A 27115-nucleotide genomic window follows, 5' to 3' on the forward strand; every position below is an offset into this window, starting at 1 on the left:
GAGACTCAACGAAAAGGGGTAAAAGCAATTGTCTCCAGGAAAGGAGGAACTAAAGGAACACCATTTTTTTTTAAAGAATTATGGAAGAACAATTAAAGTCTTTGTAAAAATGAATGAATAAATAATTTATCCATGAAAGACAGTTCTATAACCAGACTGCTTGGATCCAAATCCCACCTCCACCATTTGGTAGCTGTGTGACCATGGGCAAGTTCCACAGTTTTTGATTTCCTTGAGCTTCAGTTTTCTCAACTGCAAAATGAGAATGATGACAGTATCCACCACATAAATTTTTGCAGGAACCAAAGGAGCCGGTGAATGTCAAGGGCTTGGCTAGTGAGTGTCCTGTAAATGGAAGTTCTTGCCATGATTATCAGGCTCTCCCAGACTAACCTGCATATAGGAAAAACTCAAACTCGGTCTCTCCTACCCTCACAGCACAAAATACTTCTGACACCAAGTAATCAACCAGTTCTCCAGCTTGTGCAGCAGACACTAGCTGGGTGGCCTCCAATTCAATCCTAACACGATCTACCTGGAGACAGCATCAGATCCCACAGGTTGAGGGCTCAGTCCCACAAGACTGCCCCCCACTTCTGGTGCCAACTGCAAACCCTAGGTTGTTTCTCCTATGCTTCTGATGCACCAGCTAGAAATCAGGGTTCCTCTCCCTGACACTGCCTCGGGTTTCATTAATTTGCTAGACTGGCTCACAGAACTCAGGGAAACGCTTCACTTACTTTTACTGCTTTATTATAAAGGATATTACAAAAGATGCAGATGAATAGATATGTGGGAAGGGATGCGGAGCTTCCGTGCCCTCCACCACCCTCTTGGAACCTGCACGCTACGCGTTCAGCTACCCGGAAGCTCTCCCAGTCTCGTCCTTTTGGGTTTTTATGGAGCCTTCGTTACATAGGCACGATTGATTAAATCATTGGCCACTGATGCTGAGCTTAATCTTCATCCCTTTCCCCCTCCCAGGAGGTTAGCAAGGTGGAGCTGGAAGCCCTAATCCTCTAACCCTACCTGGGTCTTTCCAGCGCCCAGCTCCCACCCTGAAGCTACCTAGCGGATGCCAGCTACCGGTCAACTCATTAGCATAGAAGAAGACATTTATTGCCTTAGAGATTCCAAGGATTTCAGGAATTGCAAGCTAGGAAACATATATTTCACAATATCACACAATGTAACTTCTCTTCGGGCTCAGCCAGAGCTGTCTGGTCACTCTGGAGACCCCGTTTGGGCTACCACCTGCCTGCCTGCTCTTGCACATGTCTGTCCTCCCAGGGCCCCTTGGAAGTGGCTTCAGAAGGCCCCCAAACTTAGCCAGCTCCCTCCAGGCTCAGGCTGGCCCTGCCCCAGACTCAGACCCCTCCCTCTGGGGGCCAAGGCTTTGTTTTCTTCTAAAGACCCAAGATTTCCAAACTCTGTGGTTGCCTTGCCTAGTTAAAAGGGGAAGGAGAGGATCAGCCCAAGGAGGAGGAAGAGGAAAACAAGACAAACAGCCAGTGCAGCGAGAGGAACGTGTATCCCGTGTCCCGATCCCTGCGGGGCCAGTAGCTGGAAGCTGGGTGCCCTGGCCAAGCTCCGGCCCTGCACCAACCTGCCGCCTGCCCATGAAGGTCATGGATCCAGGGGTCCTGCTACTCCTGCTGGTGGCCGCAGCTTGGCATGGTAAGAACAGAACAGGGGATGGGGGGCTTTGGTGGAGGTGCGACAGAGGGGGCCCCTGTGAAGGACTCTGTGAGCCCCTGCCCCTCACTGGTGTCCCCACTCTGTGCTTCCATCTCCCCAGCACTGGACTGCAGGTTTGGAGAGGCCATGGAGGGAAAAGACAGTGTGGATGGGGTGGAACTAGCCTGGCCAGGGCTGTGGATCTGTCCCAGACTCTCCGTGTGTCCTGAAAAAGCCCCCGGTACTCTCAGGGCTTCAGTGTCCTCCTCTACTCAGCAGCAGGTGCTGCAGGCGGCGAGGGACTAGACTAGAGCAACACTTGTCTACTTTCCTGTGCACACAGGCTACCTGGGGATCTTGTTACAATGCAGATTCTGACTCACAGGTCTCAGGTGTGACCTGAGAACTTCTAGGAGATGTGAGATGCCGGTGCTGCTGGTCTAGACCTTCCCGCGGTAGGGAGGCCCAGGAGAGCCCTGATGGCTCTGCCAGATCTGACAGCCTGTGACACAGTGATTCTAGGTAGGACCTGAGTCCGAAAGGCCTGAAGGGGCAGTGGTCCTTCCTTGGAAGCTTGAGTAAGGGGTCGGAGGGAGAGATCAGAGGTCGGCCTCTCTGATCTAGAGCTCAGGAGAGGGGAATTGGGGAGGAGAGAGCTATAAGGCCAGGGGGAGGCCAGGGAGGGTTCTCTCAGCCAGAGCCCTGCTAGACAAAGGCTTTTGGGTCTCAGGAGGCCCCTAGGAAGCAGGAGCGGCTGCAGAAATTCCGTCTAGGAGGGTGCCTGGCCAGAGGTGAGGGGCTGGTGTGCTTGGCTTGTTGGCCCAACAAACACATCTCATGCTCTGTTGCCGGGTTATTCGGAGGGCCCTTGGGGGCAGATGGGCAGGAAGGGCGGCCTCACTCCAGCCTCCTCGCGGGAGGACCCTGGGAGTTGGCATATCTGATCCGTGAGGAGGAGGTGGCTCACTGAAGGTCTTTTTCTGGCCTGGCCAATCCCACTGGGCTTGAGTGTTTGGTCTTTTTATTGAGATGCAACTTACATACAGTAGAAAGCACAGAATCTTAAGTGTACAGTTCAGTGTGCACACTTGCATATGCACCATCCCAATTAAGACAGAGACTATTCCCCGCACCCCAGAAAGTTCCATAGGTTTGATCTCACTACCTTGTCCCGTCCTCACACCCAGACCTGCCTGTGGGCATTGTGTGTGTGTGTGTGTTGGAGGGGGGTGTCCAGTGTCCTGCCCCTGGGGAAAGAAGAGATGGAGGGGTGGCAAGCTAAGTTTTCAGCCCAGCAGACCACAGGTGATCGGGTGAGGGGCCACTGTGAGGGGCTCGGGGTTGGTACTGGGGCGCCCTAGAGACAGGGAGAGGCTCACTTCTCCCTGTCGTTGCAAGGAGGCCCTGGACTGAGAAGGGGCCATGTCCTGGGCTTCGGTGTGCAGTGTGTGTGCGTGTGTGTGTGTGTGTGTGTGTGTGTGTTAGGGGAGAAGACCGGCGATTGGGGCACATCCCGGGAGCGGATGGTGGAGGGGTCTGTAAGGCGAGTGGGAGGGGTGGGGCATGGGGAGAATTTGGGAGCTGAGACGAGAGAGGTGAAGAATGGACAGGCACAAAAGGGGATCTTGGTCAATGTTCATCAAGCCTGAGCAGGCCGCCTTCCCGCTAGCCAGGCCAGCAGCGGGGAGCTGGCCGGGGAAGTTGAGTGTCAGCCCTATCCTGCATGCATATCTGGGGCAGTAGGACAGGACAAAACAGGACAGATGCCTCCCCCGACCACATTTCCTGGAGGCCAAGGCAGGGGTAGAGGGACAGGCGGGAAGAGGGGCAGGGGGAAGCCCCAGTGAGGCCAGGCTGGTATGGAAAAGGAACACAGCGCAGAGCCACAGTGTGCAAGACTGGGGATGTCACAGTCGTAGCCCATGAAAGGTTAAAATCTTTAGATACCAATCGGCCCAGAGGGATATCAGAAATGGCGCAGATGAAGCAGCAGCCCAGGGCAGGAGCAGCCCTGCTCAGCATCTCCCTGCATCCTCAGCAGACGTCTCAGGTGGGAACCAATCACTCCTGTCCCACCACAGAGCCGCCTGAGGCTCAAAGGGGTGAAGCAACCAACCCAAGAAGCAAGTTGCAAACCCACGTTGGTGTGAGCCCACACTCCAGGCTGCTTCCTGCAATCAAACCCCGGCCCGGGGCCCAGGATTGCTACAGCAGTGATAGGGCAGCGCCAGCTCTGCTGAGATTTGCTGAAAGGGTGTTAGAAACGACACTTGTCCCCTTTCCTGGAGGTTGTGCTGCATAAACGGCGTGGGCCTTGGCAGTAGTCACGGCTCTCTCTATCCCTGCTGCTGATCAGACGTTCAGGCAGAGGGGCTGCACATTTCGGAGGGGCACAAAGCCAGAGCATAAATCAAGCCATCCTGGAAGCATCTGTGAGAGGAAACCTTTCCAACGCTGGGCTCTCTGGTTTGGGGGGAGGGGGCAGCGGATGGAGGAATTCCCATTTCAGGAGCTATCGTAGAGAACAGTGGAGAAGCTCTGAATTCACGGGAAGCCCTTGGGGCTGGCCTGTCCCTGTGCCCCCATCACCAGGAACAGGAAGGGCCAGAGCAGAGGGGTGGGACTAGCCAAGGTCAGCCTGGGCGTCAGTGGCAGAGCCAGGCCCAGCAGGTGGTACTCCCTCTCCTGGGCTCTGGCGCCCGCTAGGGAGCAGCGGCCAGGAGGGCCGAGAAGCAGAAGTGAGAACATCCCTGGTAGAAGGGCCGCAGGCCGAGCGGAAACCGGGGGCTGAGCCCGGTGCCAGCAGTGTGTTTCCGCCCACGCAGGCTGGGGGGTGCCTGGCAGCCCCTCTGAGGCTTGAGTCAGCTCTCACTTCCCTCCTTTGCCCCTATTTTGGGCCCTGGAAAAATGCTGACGCTGCAGAGGCAACGGGCCTTCTTCCCGGAGGGCCTGGCAGGGGTTTCGAGTTCTCTTTTCTCCTTCAAGAAAATTTTCCTTAAAAGAGATTGGCTCCCCAGTAAACGCAGCAGTGTGGGGGTGCAGGGGTGGGCTGCCAGTAGGCCCAGTAAATAAACATAATGGCTAATCCTTACTTATTTGGTGACAGGCGATATTGTAAAGACTTACCATGCATTTAAACTGCCTAGCATACCAGTGAGTGGGTACAATTATTGTTCCTGTCTTATAGGTGGGGAAACTGAGGCACAGTGCCTCTGAACCATCCCCCTGTGCTATAGACCAGACGTCCAGTGGTGGGAGTGGGCACAACAGGAGACTCTTGGAACCTCTCTAACTCTGCTGAGATCCTAGCTCCCTTTTCTTCTTTCCCTATGAATTAAGTCAGAGGACTTGGCCATGAACATTCCATTCATTTGTTTCTTCATTTGCATGTTTGAGCCCTGCTTTGAGCCAGGCGCTGGGCTCAGGGCGAGGGATACAGCCCACTTCGTACACAGGGTTGAAGGAGTCCACTCCTGGGGAGAAGAATGATGTGAGGGTGAAGGGAAGACTGAGGGAGGATGCTGGGGACCAGTGGGACAGAAGCCAAGCAAGCTCCCAGCCGTCTGTTTCCGAGGGGGATTTCCTGGGCATCAGAGACGTCAGTTCATCCGCTGGCAGGTTTAGGGCTGGAAGTGGAGCAAATGACCAGAGGGGCAGGGGCTTGTTCAAGGTGACCCCCGGCACCAGCACCACCCATCTCAGAGTGAGGGGACAGCCCAGGGGGGGCACACTAGGTCTCACTTCTGTCTGCCATCCCTGCCCCCACCAGGTCAAGGGGTCCCAGTGATAGAGCCCAGTGGCCCTGAGCTGGTGGTGGAGCCAGGTGCGACGGTGACCCTGCGATGTGTGGGCAATGGCAGTGTGGAATGGGATGGCCCCCTTTCCCCCCACTGGACCCTGGCTCCTGAAGCCCCCAGCAGTGTCCTGACCACAAACAACGCCACCTTCCAAAACACGGGGACCTATCGCTGCACGGAGCCTGGAGACCCCCTGGGGGGCAGCGCCACCATCCACCTCTACGTCAAAGGTGAGGACTCTGAGCCTCCTCCAAGAGGCCTGGCCCGGCAGGCCCCCCTACGGGCAGGAGGGCTGGGCCCCGACATCCACAGTCTAACAAACCAGCTCTGCCTTTACTCCGTGCTGCCCACGAGCAGGGACCTGTGGCAGAGCCTCCCATTTAACGCAGTCCCCACAGCAGCCCTGTGAGGGGGGTGCCGTTATCAATATGCTTGTGCCGCAGAGACTCAGAGAGGTTGCCAAGGTCACGCAGCATCACGCAGTGGGACCAGACTGGAGCCCAGGCGCACAGGACTCCAGAGTCCCCCTCTGAAGCATCCGCTGCAGTGCCCTGGGATGGCGTGACCTCAGGCGAATGACCAGCCTTTCTGAGCCTCCTGTCACCAGTGTCCAGGGGACCCTTGGCCCGGTGGAGGGAAGGCAGTTGTAACTCTGTGCCCCCTCTACCCCAGACCCTCAGCGGCCCTGGAACGTGGTAGCAGAGGAGGTGACGGTGTTCGAGGACCAGGATGCGCTGCTGCCCTGCCTGCTCACCGACCCCGCGCTGGGGGCGGGCGTCTCGCTGATGCGTGGTCGTGGCCGGCCCCCCAGGCGCCAAACCAGCTATTCCTTCTCGCTCTGGCGCGGCTTCACCATCCACAAGGCCTCGTACCTGGATAACGATTACTACCAATGCACTGCCCTGGTGGGCGGCAGGAAGGTGACGTCCGTGGGCATCCAGCTCAACGTGCTGAAAGGTGTGCGGGGCGGGGAGGGACCACCGGGCCCGGAGGGCAGGGACAGAGGTCTGGCAGCCGTGCGGGCAGCCACTGGGGACCGGGCCTGACGGGAGGTAGCAGGATGTCCTCCTCTCACGTCCTCCCTCCAAGCCATCCATGGGGCAAGGCGGGCAAGGTGCTGGGCAGGGAGACAGGCCACGTGCAGCAAGTAACTCAGGGGGCGAGGTCATGTCAGACCATCAGACACACGGGAAAGGACGGTAACCAAGGTAACCAAAGGGCGTGTGGGGTGGGGGAGCCCTGCTGAGAGGGAGATGTTTTATTCGCGCTACAATGCGGGTGGCGTGAAGGAGGCGGCTACGCAGAGATCTGCGTCAGCAGTGGGCACAGCAAGCACAAGCGGTCGGGGGTGGGGGACAGCTCCGGGGGTGGAAGGAAGGCTGCCACGGTCTCATGCCACTCAGGGACAGCCTAGGGCTGGGCACTGGGCACCTGGGGCACGGGGTGGAGCCAAGAGGTGGCGGAGGTACACGGGGTGGCTCTGGCTGTGGCCCGGTGGTGGCAGTGGGGGTGGTGGGATCTCACCCTGCTGGAACTCTGGTTTCTGCGAGGACTGGTGGGAGCAACAGGGCCCCGGGCTGAGGACCTGGGCTTGAGACAGGGATCGGCCCCTGTAGCAGGGCCAGGGTCAGAGTGGGGCAGCTGGCCCAATGGCCCTGGGACCTGAGGCTGCCAAATCTGCCCAGGAGGTCAAAGGACCCCAGATGTGTGAGCAGAGGAGGCTATTGGGGCTCCTTCCCTGGGGCTTCCTCCCGCGGAGCCCTGGGTCGGCTGAGGGCCAAGAGTCCCAGGCCCTAGCTCTGCCATGACCCCCTCAGTGACCTTGAAGGGAGTCCTTGCATGTCTCTTGGCCTTGGGAACCTGGATTAGATCGACTTTCAACAGCAGCAACAGGCGCAAATGTTAACTCAATGCCCACTGTGCGTGTGGATAGCGCCGCGTGGATTTCACATTCTACAGGAAAGTCAGACCACGGGGAAAGTACATGCAAATTGCAATGAGCAAGAAACCAAGCTCGGGAAAGCTGGGGGGAAGGGGGGGTGTCAGGGATTGGGGAGCTGGTGAGGCTAATTCAGCTAAGCTGGTCACAGAAGGCCTCTCGGAGGAATTTTTGAGCTAAAGATCTGAAGGACGAGAAGAGCTACTCGTGCAAAGACTGGGAGGAAAGTCCTCCAGGAGGGAGGGGCGTGCAAAGGCCCTGTGGCGGGAACGAAAGCCAGTGTGGCCGCAGAGCAGCAAACAGAGGGTGGGGGTTGGGGGACTGCTGGAGGGCTCAGTAACAGGTCAGGGGCATGGAAGAGACCTTGGCTTTTATTCTGCGTGATGGGAAGCCACTGATGTTCACACAGGAGAGAGGCTTGATCCAGTTTATATTTGTAAGAGGTCGCTTTGCTGCTGTGAGGAGTCTAGGTTGGGGGGGGCGGGGCAGAGGGGAGGCGGGGAGGCCTTCAAGGTGGCTGCTGCAGAAGTCCAGAGTGGAGAACGGTGGTGGACCGGGCAGGGTGGGGGTGATGGAGAACGTGGGCCTCCCAAGGCTCTCTAGGAGGCAGGACTTGCTGTGGGGGAAACGGAGGCATCAAGGCTGCCTCCCAGGACTGGGCGGGGGCGTGGAGGGGACCCCGGCCTGTAGCCCGGCCCATGGCAGGGGGTGGAGTGCCAGCTTCAGCCTGGGTGTTCAGGACTCCCTCCCCTGGCTTCAGTCATTCCAGGGCCACCAGCCTTGACCCTGGAGCCTGTGGAGCTGGTGCGGATTCAAGGGGAGGCTGCCCAGATCGTGTGCTCAGCCAGCAACATCGAGGTTGAATTTGATGTCTCCCTCCAGCACAACGACACCAAGGTCAGTCCCTGGAGGGACAGCAAGAGGAGGTCTGCCCATCCTCCCAGCACACCAGGCCCTGCAGGGTGCAGCCCCCAGCCCCACTCCAAACTGGCTGTCTGGGCAGAGGGCCCAGCGCAGGGCCAGAGAGGGGAGCTGACTCGCCCAAGGTCTCCCTGCCAGGCTGTAGCTGCTCCAGAGCCAGGACTCAGGCTCATGCTGCTGAACCCTGGGAAAGAGGGTGGGGGCAGGTGGTACTCTGTCCCCTTGACCCATGACCTTTGCCCCAGCCTATAGACAAGAGCCAGATGGGAGCTCACTTCTGACTTAGCAAGGGGTTCCTAGGCCACCTATGAAGCCCAGGAATATAAGGCCTATTTCAGAAAAACTTTGGGGGAGAGGGAGGAGGAGGGAGTATGCCCATGAGGGGATCATGCTAGGCTGCTTCTAAGAACCGCGCCCACTGCGCCCACAGCGTGCCAGGCACAGCCCTAAGCCACTGGCTGCATATCTCATTTACCCCCCGCTTCAGCCTCCGGGGCAGGGAACCAGTATTAGTCCCATTTTACAGATGAAGAAACTGAGGCCCCGAGTTCAGTCCCCTGCCCAAGGACAGGCAGATAGCAATCGTTAAATGCCGAGGATTTGAACCCAGATCTTTCTAATCCCTAAACAACCTTGGTATACCACCTCCATTCCTTCTGGCTGCAGCTCGAGATCTCTGAACAATCCGACTTTCGTGATGAACACTACCAAAAAGTCCTGACCCTCAACCTCAATCAAGTAGACTTCCAACATGCCGGCAACTACTCCTGCAAGGCCACCAATGCGCAGGGCACCCACTCCACCTCCATGGTCTTCCGGGTGGTAGGTGAGCATCAGCGTGGTGGGGGAGGGTCGGTAGGGATCCCGGGGGTGGGTGCAGAGGGGGTTTGGGAAGGAGGAAGTGATGTCAGGGAAGGAGACACTGCTAAGGACACCACTTCCACTGGAGAACCTTCCCGCGCCCTCTCCCAGCACCCTCTCCCAGCACCCTCTCTCCCTCCCTGGCTCCTACACTGCGTTGCCATGTTTCATCTTAGCACCATTTTTTTGTTTGTTTGGGGATTGGGGTCCAGCAGCTCCCCACTGGATTGCGTTTGTTCACTCATTCATTCATTCCTCATGGACACATGAAGAGACTGTAATCACCCCGTGTGACCCTGGGGGAAGTGCAGGGTTCCCGGGAACGCTGAAGGGGTCCCCCAGCCCGGGCTTGGAGAGGTGGCCTCTAAGCTGGGTCAGGAAGAGTGAAGGTGGTTAGCTGAGCAGAAGGGTGGGAGAGGATGGGGAACGGCACTTCTGGCAGAGGGGACGATATATGCAAGGCCCAAAGGCTCTCTTTCGAGCACAGAGTACTTGAGACGCGGAAAGAATCTGTACGTCACAGGGACGTGGAGTGGTGTGAGGAGTGGCCACAGGGGAGCAGAGACGAGCCAGGAGCCAGGGATACAGGCGTCGTACAGTGAGGGGGTATTTGATCTCATCCTATCGGGGGGTCATTGAAGGTCTCAGAGAGGAGAGTGACGGCATCAGATTGCACAGCGGAGACACTGCGTGGTGGTCGGGAGCACACACGCCCAGGCCACACTCCAACCTGGCTCCACCAGGGACTAGCAGGTTGCTTAACCCCCCATGCCTCAGTTTCCCTACCTGCACAATGGGGATATTAACAGTAACTGGCTTCACATGTGTGTGTACACACACATATATAAGAAGTGCCTAGAACAGGGCCTGGCGCAGAGGAAACGCTGCCTACACTGCACCAGGAGATGGTATCTGAGAAGGCTCAGTGAGGTGCTGCGAAGATCGGGCCTGAGACGAAGGGATGAGGAAGACAGAGGAGCTGAGGACGACCTTCAGGTCTCTGGCTGCGGAGACTGGGGTGGCCGCAGTGGCAGTCCCTGGACTGGAGCCCCGGGGGCAAGGCAGGAGCTCTTCAGGGTGCGAGCAGGCTCTGGGTCATTTCAGTCTCCTGTGACCAGAGGAAGGACAACAAGATGATGCTAGAATAGAAGCCTTTCCCCTGAAAGCTGGCAGACCAGCTGGAGGGAGCAGGCAGCTCCCCGAGGGGAGAGGCAGAGGCGCGCAGCAGCCAGACACGCTGCCCGATGAGTGTGTAGTCGGGAAGGGCAACAGGAGTCCAGAGGAGCGAGAGCTTCCTGTGGGCTGGGGTGGTAGGTGCAGACTCCCTGGTGGGGATAGTCTTTGAAGGATGAGGAGGCTTTACATAGAAGAGAGGAAGAGGATGGGGTTCCTGGTGGAGGAAATGGCTTGAGCAAAACCTCCAAGGTTGGAATGACCATGGTGTGTTCAGGGATGCTAGGAGACCCAGATGGGTAGAGCACTGAGAGAGAGAGAGAGAGAAGAGGGGAGATGGCTGGATGAGCACAGTGAGACCTGATTTGACCAAGAACAGTCTTGAATGCCAAGCTAAATAATGGAGGCAATGGGGAGCCGCAGGGGGCTTTTGCACAGGCATATGACGGGGTAGAAGAGCGAATTTTAGATTTCATAGAATTAAGTACAGAGAGGAGCCCTTAGGGATCGTCTAGGGCTTTTTGCAGAGCCCTGGGGTTTTAAGAAAGCATCTTGGGGACTCCCAGGAAAGGCCTGGAGAGGCTGAATGAATGGAGGTTCTTGCCACGATTCCTTTGCCTGAGGTTCAACCAGAGCAGCTTGATTCTAATTCATGCAGTATTTCATTAGATGAAACAACTAACAAACCCCAGCTCAAACTGGCCTAATCGGAAGGAGAATTTTTTGGTCCTATACTAAAAGGCCCGTGGCTATCTGCTTCAGGGACAGTTGGATCCAGGTGTCCAGACGATGCAGGCAAAAATCTGTTGCTGCCCAACTCCCAGCTCTACTTATTTCCTTTGGGGCTAGTCCCCCGGAAAGCTGTCCCCTCGTGGGAGTCCTAGTGGCACCAGGCTTGGCAAGGCCAGTGAAATGAAAGCTTCTATTTTCCCACACTTCCAACAAAAACCACGGGATTGAATGCTATAGACTCAAGGACTCACATGCCCAGCCCAGGAGGACAGATACTGACGGGCTGGCCTGGGCGACATGCCGACTCCAGAGCCGCATATGGAAGCCACACGGACTGACTTATTACTAGAAGGGAAATGGATGAGGGCATGTGAAAAAACAACAGATTTTTTTTTTTTTTTATAGCCAAACATTTTTCAAAAAGTTAGAAAATCACAGATAAATTCAGTCTCTTCATTCTACAAATAAGGAGATGGAGGCCCAAAGCGGGGTAGGAATTTGCCTGGGTTCTCCCAGGACTGGGTGAGAAGAGTTTTGACCCCGGGCTCCTGAGGCAGGTGGTGGGAAGAGGGGTGTCGGAGGCCCAGTGTTGGCTGGAGGTGGGGACTGCAGGTGGCACATCATAGGTGTTCAGGGACTGGATCAATGGGCAGATGAGCAAATAAACCAGGACATCTTCCACTAATGCCAGATGCCCCTGTGCTCTGCTTTCCAGACAGTGCCTATTTGAACTTGATCTCTGAGCAGAACCTCCTCCAGGAGGTGACGGTGGGTGATAAGCTCGACCTCAAAGTCAAGGTGGAGGCCTACCCAGGCCTGCAGGGTTTTAACTGGACCTACCTGGGACCCTTCTCTGACCACCAGCCCAAGCTTGATTTTGTCACCATCAAGGACACATACAGGTACCACCTACTGGCTCCCGTCCGCACAGCCCCACAGCCAGCTGGGGGTGCTTCAGCAGGAATCAGGACACAGGTCATGTCCCAACCTTGCTGTGTGACCTGGAGCGAGTCCCTTCCCCTTTCTGGGCTTCACCGTCCCTGACTACGCAGACATCAGTCATCTGTGTGTGAGACTGGGATCCCACTGGGTGACCCCTCTGTCCCACATCCTTGGGAGGTCCAGCGTCTCCTCCAGAATTCTACCACTTCCTGGGAGTGCGTGTTCTCGCGGGCCCACAAAGATGCTCCAGCTCATTTGTCCTCCTCCTTTGCGGCTGATCCAAATGTAGAGACCACCAATACTGTGGATTTTAGCCTACTAGTAGCTGCAGACATTTTGCAAGCAAGATCGGGTAATTTGGTACAATTTTTTTCAGAACTTATCTATTACCTAAACAATACATGTTCATTATGGACAAATTATAAAATGGAGATTAAGAAAAGAACAAAACAAAAAAAAATTCCCTGGAATCAGCCAAGGATAACTTTTGTTGCTAGTATCTGCCTCCAGGCCTTTTCTGTGATAAAGGGTACCCTTAAACTGAGTGGCTACCATGAGTCAGATTCTGTGTCAAACACCCTAAGCACACACCCCTTTAATCTTCAGGCCAAGCTGTGAATTAATAACCATCAGTATCACCCTGACAGCAAAGGAAGTAGAGGATCAGAGAGGTTAGGTACTTGTCTAAAGTCACACAGCCAAGAAATGGCGGCACCAGGACTTGAACCCCAGTCTCTATAGCAACACAGCTTAGAACCCAGCGCCCCGTATCCTGCCTCTTGTCCCTCTCACAACCCCTCTTGGCAGGGAGGGCACTTTAGGGATTTTCAGCAGGGATTGCTGCTCTCGTGAAAGCTTAGTCCGGTGACGATGCTGAAAGGAGGGGACTTGTGGTGCTCCCAGCAACTCACAGACATCACCTCTACTAAACGTCAGAATGAACCACTTTCAGATTAAAAAACAATCAAGGAAGTAGGGTTGGTGGTTTTCCCGTGTCTCAGTGGCACCCTGACTGACTGTTGGCCCAGCCAACGCCTCTGGGCTCTGGACAGTTTCCCAAAAATAAAGCAAATCCCTCTAAGGTTGTCGTCTGAGCCTCGCTGTCCTGGCGGGGGCCGTGACAGGCTGGGGCTCACCAGACTGCCTGCTTCTCCCCTGCAGGTACACCTCCACCCTCTCCCTGCCCCGCCTGAAGCCCTCCGAGGCTGGCCGCTACTCCTTCATGGCCAGGAACCCCGGTGGCTGGAGTGCTCTGACTTTTGAGCTCACCCTTCGATGTGAGTGATGGGATGGGGCTTGGGGTGGGGTCCCTGGGGCTGCCCAGAGAGGTGGGCTGGACAGGGGTGGGGGTGTTCTGGGAGAGGTTGCAGGGGAGCAGGCTCAGTGCAGGGTGGTCAGGAGAGGGGACTCTCCTCCTCAGATCCCCCAGAGGTAAGAGTCACGTGGACCTTGATCAATGGCTCTCGTGCCCTGCTCTGTGAAGCCTCCGGGTACCCCCAGCCCAACGTGACGTGGCTGCAGTGCAGGAGCCACACCGACAGGTAGGGGTCTCTGCCCACTTCCCTCACCCGGGCTGGGCACCCCCGGAGTGGGAGGGGCATGCCGGTGCCGGGGACCCCGAAAATCTGAGCCACATTCTGCTCTTCCAGGTGTGATGAGGCCCAAGTGCTGCAGGTGTGGGAGGACTCGCACCCCCAAGTCGTGAGCCAGGAGCCCTTCCACAAGGTGACTGTGCAGAGCCTGCTGCCCATCGGGACGTTGGAGCACAACAGGACGTACGAGTGCAGGGCCCACAACAGCGTGGGCAACAGCTCCCACGCCTTCAGGCCCATCGCTGCAGGTGAGCGGAGCCCTCCACCCCTCCAGGCGGGATGGGAGGCGGTCCTGGAACCTGCGCACCCCCCAGGGAGCCAAGGCCAGATCCCCACTGGAGCAGATCCCAGCAGTACTGAGTTCCACCTCTCAGGGCGACTCCAGGCCCCCGCCCCATAACGAGAAGGTCCCAGAAGGCACCGAGAAGGGGCAGAGGAGCAGAGGGAGGTAGACATGGGGTCCAGAGAGAAAGCAGCAGGAGGCACGCTGGCCCTGCTCTTGTCCCTGCACTCGAACTCATTCCTTAATTCACAAGGACATGCAGGCGTGTGGCGTACACGCTGCGAGCTGGCATGTGCTCGGTGCAGGGGACCAGTGGCTCTGCGGAGCTTCGAACAAACACAGTCCAGCCCCAGCCCAGGGCCAGTCGTGACAGCCCACAGCACCCCCAGGCCTTTAGGGACTAGGCTCCAGCACCCACTGCGTGCCCTGCTGAGGCTCTCTGGGCCTGGAGAGGACAGAGCATCCCGTGGGCTCTGCCTAGCTCAGAGGTGGTCACTGCTGTGCCCCAGCTGCTGGCCTTGGAGCAGCTGCCCGCGGCTGCACTCGGCTCTGCTGCTGGGGTGTGTATCATAAGTAACAAGGCCAACGTTCTATTGACTGCTCCCGCTGTGCCGGGCACCGTGCCACGCTCTGTACAGGCATCACCGCAATTAACTCTTACACACCCAGGAGCCAGGTACTATTTTCCTTCCCATTTTCGGGTGATAAAATCCGAGGCTTAGAGAGAAGTCATAGGTTCAATGTCACACACTTCCTAAGTGGCAGAGGTGAGATTTGACTTCAGACCCAAGCGTCTTGATCTGAGCAAGGGGGTGGAAATTATGTCCTGCAAAACACGTCACGAGGCTAGGGTTACACATCCGGGGAAGAGGAGACCAGGAGCCATGAGCCTGGCTTTCAGACCCTCAGATGGCTGTGTGGCTCCAAAGGGCACGTGGGGAAGCTGCCGGGAAACGCCGTGGAGACAGCTCTCAGTACAGCCTCTAGAAGGCCTTTCTGATCGAGCTTCCTGGATGTTTAGGGGATGAGCCCCCCGTCACTGGGGGTGTGTATGCAAGCAATGGCTGGGCACTAGGCTGGGCTGCTGCAGAGGGGTTTCCTGCCCTGGCAGGAGGTGACTGCATGACCCGAGAGTCCCCTAGCCACAGAAGGCTCTGATTCTAGACAGGATTTGGGGCTGTCCTCCCTGCCTCTCTTGGGGGGAGGGGCTGCCGGAGGGGCTCTCTGAGGCTCCAGGGGCTTCCGGCAAGGGGATGCTTCATTCAGTCAGCACCGCTGTGTTCAGGCAGCGCGCTGGCCTGATCTCAGCGGAGATCCCGTCTGTCTGCTCACTCCTCTGCCTCGCCCCTTCCAGGAGCCCGCACACTTCCCCCCGACGAGTTCCTCTTCACGCCAGTGGTGGTCGCCTGCTTGTCCGTCATGGCCTTGCTGCTGCTGCTGCTCTTGCTGCTCTTGTACAAGTACAAGCAGGTGAGCCAGAGCTGGGGCCGGAGTGGGGCAGCCCTGTGCCTGAGTGAGCCAGGTGCAGGCTGGCACCACCAGGCTGCACGGATCCACCCCTCTGCCCCCTCACACACTCATTACATCAGTCGGTCAGTCAGTCAATCAGCTAACAGCTCTTTAGTGGGTGCCTATGGTACGCCAGCGTGGGCCAGGTACTGGGTGGCCTCTCACATTCTACCAAACATGAGAAGGCAGCTCTCATGGCAGCCCCCAAGAAAACAGGACCCCAGGTCAAGACCTCAGGGATCGAGGCCCAGCTTTGACACTGTTTTGTCCTGTGACCTTGGCTGATTCACTACCCTCTCCGGGCCTCAGTTTCCCCTCCTGTACAATGGGACTAGGACACTTTAACAGCCCCTTCTCCGCTGATATTCCAAGAGCCCACTGTCTAGATTAAGAGCCCGGGACTGGGAGTTCAATGGATCTGGGTCCAAATCCTGCCTCTGCCAGTCTCTGGCTACGGGACGATGGGAAAGGTGGTGTCTCTAAGCCTGTTTCTCCATGTGTAAAATGGGGTTAGTAATGGCACCAGGCTGTCATGCAGATTCCATGGCACGATGCATTAGAGGACTTGGCAGGTGCAGGCAGTGCCCAGCGATGGAGCCCAGGCCCAGGAGGAAGTTGATTGGGGAACCAAACTTAGCTCGTGTCTCTTGCGACTGGAGGTGGGTCTGACGTTGGGCATCTCCATGACTACACACCCAAAGTGGTTGTTGGGCCCTGCTCACCCACCTCCAGGGACAAGACCTCATTCACCCTCGTGGCCACCCGTTCCTTCTCTGAGCAGCTCAGACTCCAGCAGAATTCTTCCTTATATGGCACTGAACGCTGCCTCCCTGGGCCCTGCGGGGATCCCAGAGGAGGGCCAGGTCCCCTGCAGTCCTTTCTGCCTTGGGCTGCCCGCCCCCCTTGGCTGTGGGTTAGGAACACCGTTTTCTCTCTCCATGGGACCATTTTTGGAACACGTACTCCCAGTCACCAACTCATTTCCTGTCCAGGAAATGCGGCTGCCCCTTATCCCAAGCAAGGCCAAGAGAAGACCTGCAGCCTTGGGCTGGCCTCTTCCCCAACACCCATGTGCAGACCCTTTAGCTGCCCCAGCTGAGCTGTCCGCCCATGGGACAAGACTGTGAGGGCCGAGATGGCCATGCCCCGCCGCAGGCCTGCAGTGCAGTCCTCCCGGGCCTCGCCCCACGCGGTTCTGAGCCCCACTGCCCAGGCCTGGGGAAAGGAGCACGCCATCCGGGAAGGCTTGTTTGTGCCTCAGGGCTGAGTCATCACCTTTCTGTCCCCAGAGAGACCACAAGGGGGGCCACGGGGGAAGAGAAAGGGCAGGAGTCAGCGGCTCCTCCAGAGCAGGAGGCCCACTGGGGAGTGGGCGCGGCAGGGAGGCCCTGGAGAGACCCGGATTCTGGGGCCAGGGCTGAGCTCTGGGGATGGACAGGAGGGACCCCCCAAAGTTTCCAGGAGGGATCGCTCGGGTCTCCGCTTTTCTGAGATAGAGAACATCTGCCTGCCCAGAACCAGCAGGCCTCGATGGGGAGGGCGGCCAGGGCTTTGGTGTCTCCATGTCCACTTCGGTGCCCAGGGCGCAAGTCCTGGGTGGGCATGGGGCTTGGGCCCATTGCAAGGAATGAGGAGATGACGTACATCGAGCGTCTGGCCCAGTGCCCTACTCACAGGAAGTGCTCAGCAAGCTATCATCATATCACTCCTACGTTACTGGGAAGTCTGGCCCGTCCCACCCCCTCACCAATGGCCGTCCTTCAGAAGAGAGGCTCCCTCCGGGTAGACGGCAGCCTCCCTTGTCCCCCAGGAGGTTGCCCAGCGAGCAGGGAGGTCGGTGGGGATGCCCGAGGCAGGCGGGAGGGAGCTCAGGACTCCTCCAGGTTCGGGAGTCTAGGAGTCAGAGATCCGAGATTCCAGCCAAACCTCTTCCTCCTTGATCCCCCTTCCTCTCAACAATGTCCCCAACGCAGCTGGGGTGGCAGTGAGGGGTGGCGCTAACTCAGCCAGCTGCAGAGGGACAGAGAAAGGAGAAGTGGTGAGGAGAAGAAACAGCCTTGGCCGCAGAGGCTCGCTGGACATGGAAGTGGCCAGGAAAGGCCAAAGAATCCCCTCCTCGCCCGCCATCTCTGTCTCCTGGGTTGGGAAGGCACCACACGCAGGGTTTCACTCCTCGGAGACTCAGGGGGTCTTTCCCTACGTCCCAACCTATAACACGGATGTTCCTAAGTTTATTTGAAGTCTGCCCTTCTGAATCAGAGCCCAGAAGTTCTTCTTTATGCCAAACTACAGTCTTTTCTCCTTACCTACCATCTAGATTCTAGAAGTTCTTCCTGGTGGCTATCTGAAAGCTTTTCTCTTAGCCTGGCAAGACTTGCAGCCATAGGCCACCCTGCAGCTGCCCACACTCCTTTTAGCTCACGAGCTCGGGTGCCCAGGGAAGGAGCCCAGCTGCAGGGACAGCCGTGCTGGTCCCTGTCCCCAAGGCCTGACCGGAAAGAGAGTTGGTCTGCTGACCCAAGGCCTCAGTGTCCTCCACCGCCCTGGCCCAGCTTCCACTTTCCCCCTCAACTTGGTCTTCCATCAGCACTTCTCATGGGCAACCCTTGGCATGATGCCCCCCGTGCAGCTGCCCCCTGGGCAGGAAACAGAGGCAGCCACTCCTTCTCCCCAGATCCCGGGGCTCTGCCAGGTCCTGGCCATCCAGAAGCTCACTGTCTAGTGGGCAGGCATGCGCGCGCGCGCGCTCGCTCTCTCTCTCTCTCTCCAGCGTAAGGTCAGATGGCTACTCACCTGCTTCCAACCCTCAGGGCCTCTGGAAGGAAATCCACTCGCCTTATCACAGCCTTCAAGACCTCCTGCCTCTGGAACCTCCCCCTTCACCTCCCTCTAGCCAGGCAGGCCACCTTCCTGTAGCTCAAACTTGCCAGAACGCTTCCCAGGCAAGGCTGCAGCGTGTGTGTGCCGTGCCCGGGAAATTCTCCCTCCGAAGGACGCGTGGCCGGCTTCCCGGGGGCCTCTCCTGACTCACTCCTACCTAACACTCTCTATCCCTTTATCCTGCTTTATTTTTTCCACAGCACTATTTGCAAATGTCCTACATATATATGTATTTGAGTTTAATGCCTCCCAGCCACTATAATGCAAACTCCATGGGGACAGGGACTGAATTGACAGCGCCTGACGCAAACAGGAAACTATTTGGACGGGACCATTATCCAGCCTTAAAAAGGAAGGCAATTCTGACTCACGCTGCAACGTGAATGAACCTTGAAGACGTTATGCGAGGTGAAACAAGACAGTCGTAAAAGACAAGTACTCTGAGATGCCACGCCTAGGAAGGACACAGGGCAGGGAGATTCAGAGAGAGAGCAGAAGCACGGTTGTCAGTGGCGGGGCGGAGGACAGAATGGGGAATTGTTCTTCGCCAGGTACAGAGTTGCAGTTTTGCAAGATGAAAAGAGCTCTGCAAATTGGTTGCACAACACTGTGACTGTCCTTACTGCTGCCCAAATATACACTTAAAAGTGGTTGAGAAGGTGAATTTTATGTCATGTATGTTTCATCATCATTAAACATAAAACAAAAAGTATTTGGATGGGAAAATGGGTGGGTGGATAGACGGATGGATCTCAAGTTCCACCCTCCCTTCTGGCTCGGGAATTATCAGAGCTGTCAATGCCCTCAGAGGTTATCCTGTCCCCCTCAGAGGTTATCCTGTCCAAGGCCTTCAGTGCACAGACGGGGAAACTGAAGGGTTTGCAGAAGGGAAGGTCACACAGTAAGGTGGAGTCCAGCAGTGACACGCTCTCGGTGCCACGTTCATGAGACATCATGACCCTCTTAGACCCAGTTGCCACATGCTGCTGCTTCTCCTGCAGAAGCCCAAGTACCAGGTCCGCTGGAAGATCATCGAGAGCTACGAAGGCAACAGCTACACCTTCATCGACCCCACGCAGCTGCCCTACAACGAGAAGTGGGAGTTCCCCCGCAACAACCTGCAGTTCGGTGAGCCGGGGCCTCAGCGCCCCCGCGCCCTTCTCTCACGGGGCTGGCAGGGCTGCAGGGAGCTCTGAGCCCCTAGAAAGAGGCTGTGTGTGTGTGTGTGTGTGTGTGGCAGGTAAGACCCTCGGAGCCGGTGCCTTCGGGAAGGTGGTAGAGGCCACGGCCTTTGGTCTGGGCAAGGAAGATGCTGTCCTGAAGGTGGCTGTGAAGATGCTGAAGTGTGAGTGAGGGAAGTGGCGGAGGGAGGGGACGGGAGCTGTGTGTGCTGGGGCTGGGCTGGCCCTGTCGCAAGTGGCATCGCCCATATCTCAGCCTGTTGGAGCCCGGGGCACAGAGCTGGGGCTGGGGTGAGGACTTGGCCATTCTTGCGGGCTCCAGCCTTCTCTGACTCCTGGTTCCGAGGAGGTCTAGGCTGACCTCTGGGTGTGGAGGGGCACCCAAGGAGGCTGGGGTGCACAGAGGCCACCAGCCACAGCCTGGTCACAGTTTGGCCTTCTGCCACCCTGAGACCAGCCCAGTGACAGGCCCATCCCTCCTCTCTCCCTCCCTAATTCCCATCTGTGTCTGCATTTCTCCTCCCTCTTTTGGCCGGGTCTCTGGGTACCCCCTGCTTGCTCCCTTGGGCCTCTGCATTTGGCCCCTATCTATCTATGTGGCTCTCTGCATCCCGCCCTCTCCCATCTGTGGGACCTGTGGCCCCATCTCCCAGCCACGGCTCATGCTGACGAAAAGGAGGCGCTCATGTCAGAACTGAAGATCATGAGTCACCTGGGCCAGCACGAGAACATCGTCAACCTCCTGGGAGCCTGCACCCACGGAGGTGAGTGCCCAGCAGGGACCGGGCCCAAGGTCCTGGGCCAGACTCCTGGACCAGTCAGGAGGTGCTTGTGGCTGGTGCGGAGAGTTCTGCAGAGCTCCACCAGGGGTCCTCAGCCGTGAGCATCAGAGGAGGAGATAAAAGGGCAAAGTCCTGGGCCCTGTTTCCAGGGAGCCTGACTCTGGGTCTGGAGCGAAGCCCCCCAGCAAAGATGCTTGGACACTCACCGCAGGGTCCGCAGAGGTGCCCCAGGGTTTTCTGGGACTGCCAGTGCCCCCATCGTCTTCACCTATAGCAGCTTTGGCCTATACGGAGCTGCCAGATTCCTTTAAACAAAGAATTCTTGGGCTGAATTTCTTTTTTGAAGTTCTTCTGCTTTAAACAGATGGGGCTGCTGAGGCAGGAGAAACTTGCTCCGAGAGCAGGCTTAGAACGCAGTACGCCGTGTCCCGGGCCAGGGCCCTCACTGCCCCCAGCCCCGTGTTCCCGTCCACGTGGGAAGCACTCACCACCGCCCTCACCCCACAACCCTGGCTGCTCTAGGCCCCGTCCTGGTCATCACTGAGTACTGCTGCTACGGGGACCTGCTCAACTTTCTGCGAAGGAAGGCTGAGGCCATGCTGGCACCCAGCCTGAGTCTGGGCCCGGACCCTGAGGGGGGCACCGGCTACAAGAACATCCAGCTGGAGAAGAAATATGTGCGCAGGTAGGACCCCGGCAAACGACAAGGAGGCCAGGCCTGGGAGGCGGGGCCCCAGGTCTGTCTGCGAAGCCAGCTCGGGGCTGGGTGGCCCTCACTGCCCCGCTGTGCCGTGGGAAGTAGCCACCCCAGGTATTACACGCAACTGTTTTCCTACTACCGATTCCCATTGTTCAACAAATATTTGAGCAACTCCTATGGTCTGGGAGTGTGGAGGGCAAAGACAGGCAGCCTCCAGTCTGGCGGAGACGTGTTAATGAAATCACCACCTAATGTGTATAAAAGATCAACCAAGATCTGTGCCCGGAGCCCTAGCCAGAGTGGGGCAAATTTGGGGGACAATCGCCCCTGTTCCTCCCATAGCACGTACTGCTGGGGGCTGCAGGGCACTGGTTCCACTCAGGAGTAGCCAACAGCAATTCCCCTCATCACCATAGAGAAGTGCGGACAGTCTGTCAGAGAGGAGGCAGACAGCAGGACCGTGCCAGGTCTTTGGTCCACTTGGGCCTCAGTTTCCCCAGGCAAGCCATCAGAGTGTTGAACCTCTCCGGGTCTTTCCGGCTCTGTTGTTCTGTGATGCTGTGATTCCTGGAAGCCATCCAGAGGCAGATGGACAGAGCCACATGGGGAACCAGAGAGAGGAAGTAGAAAGTCTCAAGTTACACATGAGTCAGGGCCAGAGGCAGAGCGGGGACTAGAATTCTGCTCTCTTGACTTCCCGGCGGGTACTCACCTCACCACGCTGCTGTCCTGGAGGCCTCCATCTTGAGGGCTTGTGGGGCCCCAAAGCCAGACTGCGAGGGGCCAGGACAGGATCAGAACGAGAAGGGTGTACGTTGTGCCTTTATGCTAGATACTTCAGCTGCCAAGCCTACAAAGGCAAAAGGGGAAGGAGGCCATCTCTCTTCACCCAGTGTCCTCAGAAACGGGGGCCTGGCAGGGTCTGCTTCCTCCGCTGATCTCTGGCACCCCTCTGAGAGGGGGCACACGCTGGGCCTCTGCAGGCTGGAGCCGTACCCAGAGTGGGATAATTTCGAGGACAAATGGCACGTGAACCAATCCGACCAGTGAGATCCCAAGCTATGTTAATAAAAGTATAGTATCTAGAACAAAAGTATAGTTTCTAGGGAAGGGATGGTTTTGCCATGGTCAGATTGTAAATAAATACTAGGTTCCCTTTCTGGGAACATGAGCGTATGGACGTTGTCAAGGCGCACCTCTCTAACGCAGAGGGAGCAGGGGGGAGGAGGGCAGGCGGGGGAGAGAAGTCGGATCTGGCTGCAAGGTCAGGAGCAGGAGTGGCTATTCAGTCTGGAGCGGTGCTTCTCAAAGTCTCCTGCCACGCAAAATGCAGGCTCATAGACATCACCTGGGGGCTGTCAGAAATGCACCATCTCAGGCCCACCCACCCAGACCAGCTTATTCAGAATCTGCACTTTAACATGAATTACAGTTAAAGAAATTTAGGAAGTTTAGGAAGTACCTCTCTAGACCAGTGGGCCCCGACCTGGCTGCACATTGGAATTACCTGGAGAGGCTTAAAACTGAATATGTTTTGCCCCTGTTGTTTCTGATGTAATTGGTCTGGTGCTAAAAGCTCCCCAGGTGACTTTCATGTGAAGCCAGGGGTGAGAGCCACTGTCCAGAGAAGAGAGGACTCAGAAGGGGCCCTAGAACATGCTCAAAGTCCAGCAGGGCTGTTACGGAAAAGAGGGAGCCAGCTGCCCTGTGGCCCTTAAGGGTAGGAAGGACCAGGAGGAGGAAAATCCCAGGGACAGATTGACACTAGGAACAGTGAAGAACTTTCTACAAGGCAGAACTGCCCAAAGAATATGGAGGGGGTTGTAGCTCCCTTACTAGGGATGGCCAAGCAGAGATCCATGATCACTCAGACAGAATGCGGCAGGGGGTTTCTATCAGAAAGGGGTGCTCGAGTGGATCTTGAGGTCCCTACCCTTCCCTGCTGAGTGGCTAGGAGAGTTCGTAGGGGGGCAGGAGGCAAGGCCTGAGCTGGGCAGTGCAGTGTTGGGGACTGACCACCCTCCACCAACCCTCTCTCCTGTGTAGGGACAGTGGCTTCTCCAGCCAGGGTGTGGACACCTATGTGGAGATGAGACCTGTCTCCACTTCCTCTTCAAACAACTCCTTCTCTGAGCAAGGTGAGGAGGCCCCAGGGCCAGGGGAGAAGAGAAGGGCTGCGGTGGCACCGGCGCCAGGGAGCAGCAGGGGCATGGCAGGGTTGCCCTGACACCTCTCCCCACCCTAGACCTGGACAAGGAGGACGGACGGCCACTGGAGCTCGGAGACCTGCTCCACTTCTCCAGCCAAGTGGCCCAGGGCATGGCCTTCCTCGCTTCTAAGAATGTGAGTGGGAGCCGGTCCCAGCCTGTGGCTGCCCAGGTCTCTGGTAGGGGAGGCTGGATGAGTGAGGTGGAGGAGGAGGAGGAGGAGGAAAGGGGAGCGTGTGAGGGGGCAGGGGAGGAGCGAGTGCAAGAGAACAAGCGGGCAGCAGCCTTGAGGGGCTTCAGGGGTGAGTGGGAGAAAGCTGTGCCCAGAGCGCAGCCTTCAGGAGGGTGGCAGCCCCGTGCTGGGTGCCCCTGTCCCCAGTGTGCTGATGGCTGAGAAGGCACCAGCTCCAAGAACAGGCCTTATTCATTTGTATTTTTACTCCACAGTGTGAAAGAGACAACAGTTGTGTCCCCTCCTGAAGCAGCCTGGTGGGGATGACAGAACCTTCCTCGTAGAGTTGGGAGGATGTCAGACAGCTATAAAATACACTCCCAGGGAATGGGAGCTCTTGCTACCCTCCCTAGAACAGCCTTGGGAGTCAACCATTTGATTGTTGGCTCTGCCACTTGCTGTGTGTGTGTGACTTTGAGCAGCTATTTAAATTCTCTGAGGCTCCATTTCCACACCTATAAAAATGGGCATAACCACAGAACTGTTTGAGGGTAAAATAGGGTCACAATGTGTGCAAATGCTTCGGGAAGCACCGGGCACAGTAAGGCCCAGAGCTGGCAGCTGCTGTTAGTGCGGACCAGAGACTGCTCGCAGCACGGGCTCACCAGCACGGGCTCACCGCCTCTGGGGCCTGAGCAGACTGCCGGGCAAAGGGCGAGAAGGGCCACGGCAGCTCAGGGTGATGGGGGTTTCTAAGCATTACGTTGTCAGACCACACCACATTTTCTCAGACCCTGGGCCCTGGTAGACGTATGGACAGGAGCTCATGGTGAAGGACCAACACTGCCGTCCACTCCTCAGCAGGGATCCCAAGGCTGCCTGGGGCCCTCCCTGCTCCTCGCCTTGGGCTCAGGTAGAGGAGGGGCCGACTAACCCTGCAGAGCTTTCCCTTCCTTAGTGCATCCACCGGGACGTGGCAGCCCGCAACGTGCTGCTGACCAATGGGCATGTGGCCAAGATCGGGGACTTTGGGCTGGCTAGGGACATCATGAACGACTCCAACTACATCGTCAAGGGCAATGTGAGTGCGTGGGCCGGGCTGGGGAGGGGGCAGAGTCAGGGCCCAAAGTGACTGAGGACTGCCGTGCTAGGCCCGCCTGCCTGTGAAGTGGATGGCCCCAGAGAGCATCTTCGACTGTGTCTACACGGTGCAGAGCGACGTCTGGTCCTACGGCATCCTCCTCTGGGAGATCTTCTCTCTTGGTGAGACACTGGGCCCAGTCCAGGCCCAGCCTGGGACTGACTCCTCTTACCCTATTGGTGTCTTGTACCCCACAGAGGAATCTGGTCAAGGGTGCCCCTGTGCCCAGGACAGAGCAAGGAGTGCTGGGAGTGAAGGGATGGGCAAGGGTTCTCAAAACTCAGTGCTGCAGCTCCCACGTGGGCTGGGCAGGCCCCCTCTCCCCGCATGCATTCCTCTCTGGGCCCTTCCCTCATGTCTCTGCTCGAGCAGTTGCTGCTACCCAGAACGCTGTTACCCTCCTGTGTCTGAAACCTACAAACCCTTGAAAATGCAGCTTAAGTTATCTACCAGCTCCCATTTCCTGAGGCCTAGGCACAGGGACTAGTGTTAAGTCCTTGAATGCAAATGCACTGCTTTAACCACCTCAGGAGGTGCCAGGCTCATCGTCCCACTTTAATGACACACAACTGAAGCTGTGGTCTTCACGATCCCAAAGCCTGTGCTGCAATTCTTGCTAAGGTGTGATAACGCCTGGCTCGGGGCGCTCTCCTGCCTAAAGCCTAAGCCCGTTGCACAGTGCCAGGCGCACAGTGAGCACTGGATAGCAGTAGCTGCTGTTCCAGTGTCACAGTCCAGGTGGGACACCGTGCGCTCAGCCTCACGGAGACGTGTGTGGGAATGTGGGAAGGGGTAGGGGAAGGTAAGCAACGAGCGTGGCCTCTCACATGATCTTGACCTTTGCAGGGCTGAACCCCTACCCTGGCATCCTGGTGAACAGCAAGTTCTACAAACTGGTGAAGGACGGATACCAAATGGCCCAGCCTGCATTTGCCCCAAAGAACATGTGAGCCAAAGGGTCCCAGGGAGGGAAGAGGATACCCAGGCTTTGGCTGTCCAAATGCTCCAGGGCCAGGCTTCATCTCCCCAACTGGGGACTCCAAAATAAGCCCCTTTTATAGAATTCAGGATGTCCACTGGCTTCCCAGGTAGCATGAGAGATGTTCTGAGAAGGCTCTTAACCGGGACTGGTCCCAGACTCACATAGACTTTTAACTCAGATTATTACTACAGTGACCTTTAGGGTACCACATGGCCTCATGTGTCAAAATGGGGTTAATGAAAGTACTCTTCTCCAAAGGTTACTATAAGGATTAAATGATAATGCATGCCAAGGTTTACACTAAACTCACTTTTGGCTAGGTCTGCAGACCTCTCTGCTGAGTAGGTCTTTCTGGGGGTGGGGGATAATGGTCCCCAGACCTGGGGAGCCATACATGGGCAGCCTCTGTCCTGTCTCCAGATACAGCATCATGCAGGCCTGCTGGGCCCTGGAGCCCACCCACAGACCCACCTTCCAGCAGATCTGCTTCCTCCTTCAGGAGCAGGCCCAAGGGAACAGGAGAGAACGGGTGAGTGGGGCGTGGCTCAGGGTGGGTGGCTGGTTAAGCAGGCTGGCTGGGCCTGATGATCAGAACCAATGGTGCCTGGTCTCTTCCACCCTCAGGACTATGCCAATCTGCCCAGCAGCAGCAGTAGCAGCGAGCCCGAGGAAGAGAGCTCAAGTGAGCACCTGGCCTGCTGTGAGCAAGGGGACGTTGCCCAGCCCTTGCTGCAGCCCAACAACTACCAGTTCTGCTAAGGAGGCGATGGCAGGGAGCACCGCTCTCCGCTCCTCCCAGCTTCAACTCCTCCATGGATGGGGCAACATGGGGAGAACATACAAACTCTGCCCTTGGTCATTTCACTCAACAGCTCGGCCCACCTCTGAAACTTGGGAAGGTGAGGGATCCAGGGAGGTCAGAGAGGACCCCACTCCCCAAGCCTGGGCCATCACTGCCAGTCAAGGGCTAGGGGCTGCGCCCCGCCCTCCCTCCCCCCACCCCACTGTCCTCGTGGTGTTGGCCCCATGTTTGCTATGCCAATCGGTAGAACTCCCAGCTCACTCTTAACCTTGTTCCCACTTCCAAGACCTCCTTCCCTGATTCTTTTGTGTCTCAACGGAAACGGATTGATCTTATGCCTGTGAGGTTCCCAGGAGCAGCCCTGGTGTTGAGAAAACAAGGCTCCTTGGGGGCCAGACAGACTGGCAGAGAAGCAGGATCCCCTCTCTGAGAGGAGCAGCAGGAGTGGACAGGTGCTCACACTTAGCTCGGGCCCCTTGCAGCAGGGTGGCTCCTTCGTAAGAATCTGACAGGACCTAGTCTCTGTCCTATACCCTTCTTCCCGCCACAGCCCCACCCCACCCTGGATCTGGTACTGCTATAATGAGCCAAGTGGCAGCTAAACGTTAGGGGTGTTCTGCCCAGGCCCTTGTCATTCTGGGTTGGAAGGTAGGGGACCTTGGCATGTGGCTGGCCACACCAAGCAAGCAGCACGCACTCCCCCAAGCTGACTCATCGTTACTAACAGTCACGCTGTGGGATGTCTCTGTACACATTAAACTAACAGCATTAACTCAGCCGGCCTCTGGTTCTTTGCGCCACGCAAGTGCCTGCAAATTCCCTAGGACTTCCTTGCATCCCTC

At 57.2% G+C, this 27115-nt stretch overlaps 1 protein-coding gene across 1 annotated transcript; it reads left to right on the forward strand.

Annotated features, from left to right (window-relative positions):
• Positions 1 to 1471: 1471 nt before the first annotated feature.
• CSF1R (colony stimulating factor 1 receptor) lies at positions 1472 to 27043 on the forward strand. Its single transcript, XM_069483931.1, has 21 exons — positions 1472 to 1677; positions 5447 to 5704; positions 6147 to 6431; positions 8174 to 8310; positions 9001 to 9160; positions 11816 to 12002; positions 13204 to 13319; positions 13463 to 13583; positions 13692 to 13882; positions 15272 to 15387; positions 19308 to 19434; positions 19547 to 19651; positions 20141 to 20251; positions 20792 to 20954; positions 23016 to 23107; positions 23215 to 23312; positions 24307 to 24429; positions 24500 to 24611; positions 25336 to 25435; positions 25892 to 26000; positions 26096 to 27043. Exons 1-21 carry the CDS (start codon positions 1620 to 1622, stop codon positions 26228 to 26230), a joined length of 2904 nt encoding a protein of 967 aa, XP_069340032.1. The 5' UTR covers positions 1472 to 1619; the 3' UTR covers positions 26231 to 27043.
• Positions 27044 to 27115: the final 72 nt, after the last annotated feature.

The sequence above is a fragment of the Eulemur rufifrons genome, chromosome 10 (genome assembly GCF_041146395.1).
Source record: "Eulemur rufifrons isolate Redbay chromosome 10, OSU_ERuf_1, whole genome shotgun sequence".
Taxonomy (NCBI): Eukaryota; Metazoa; Chordata; class Mammalia; order Primates; family Lemuridae; genus Eulemur; species Eulemur rufifrons.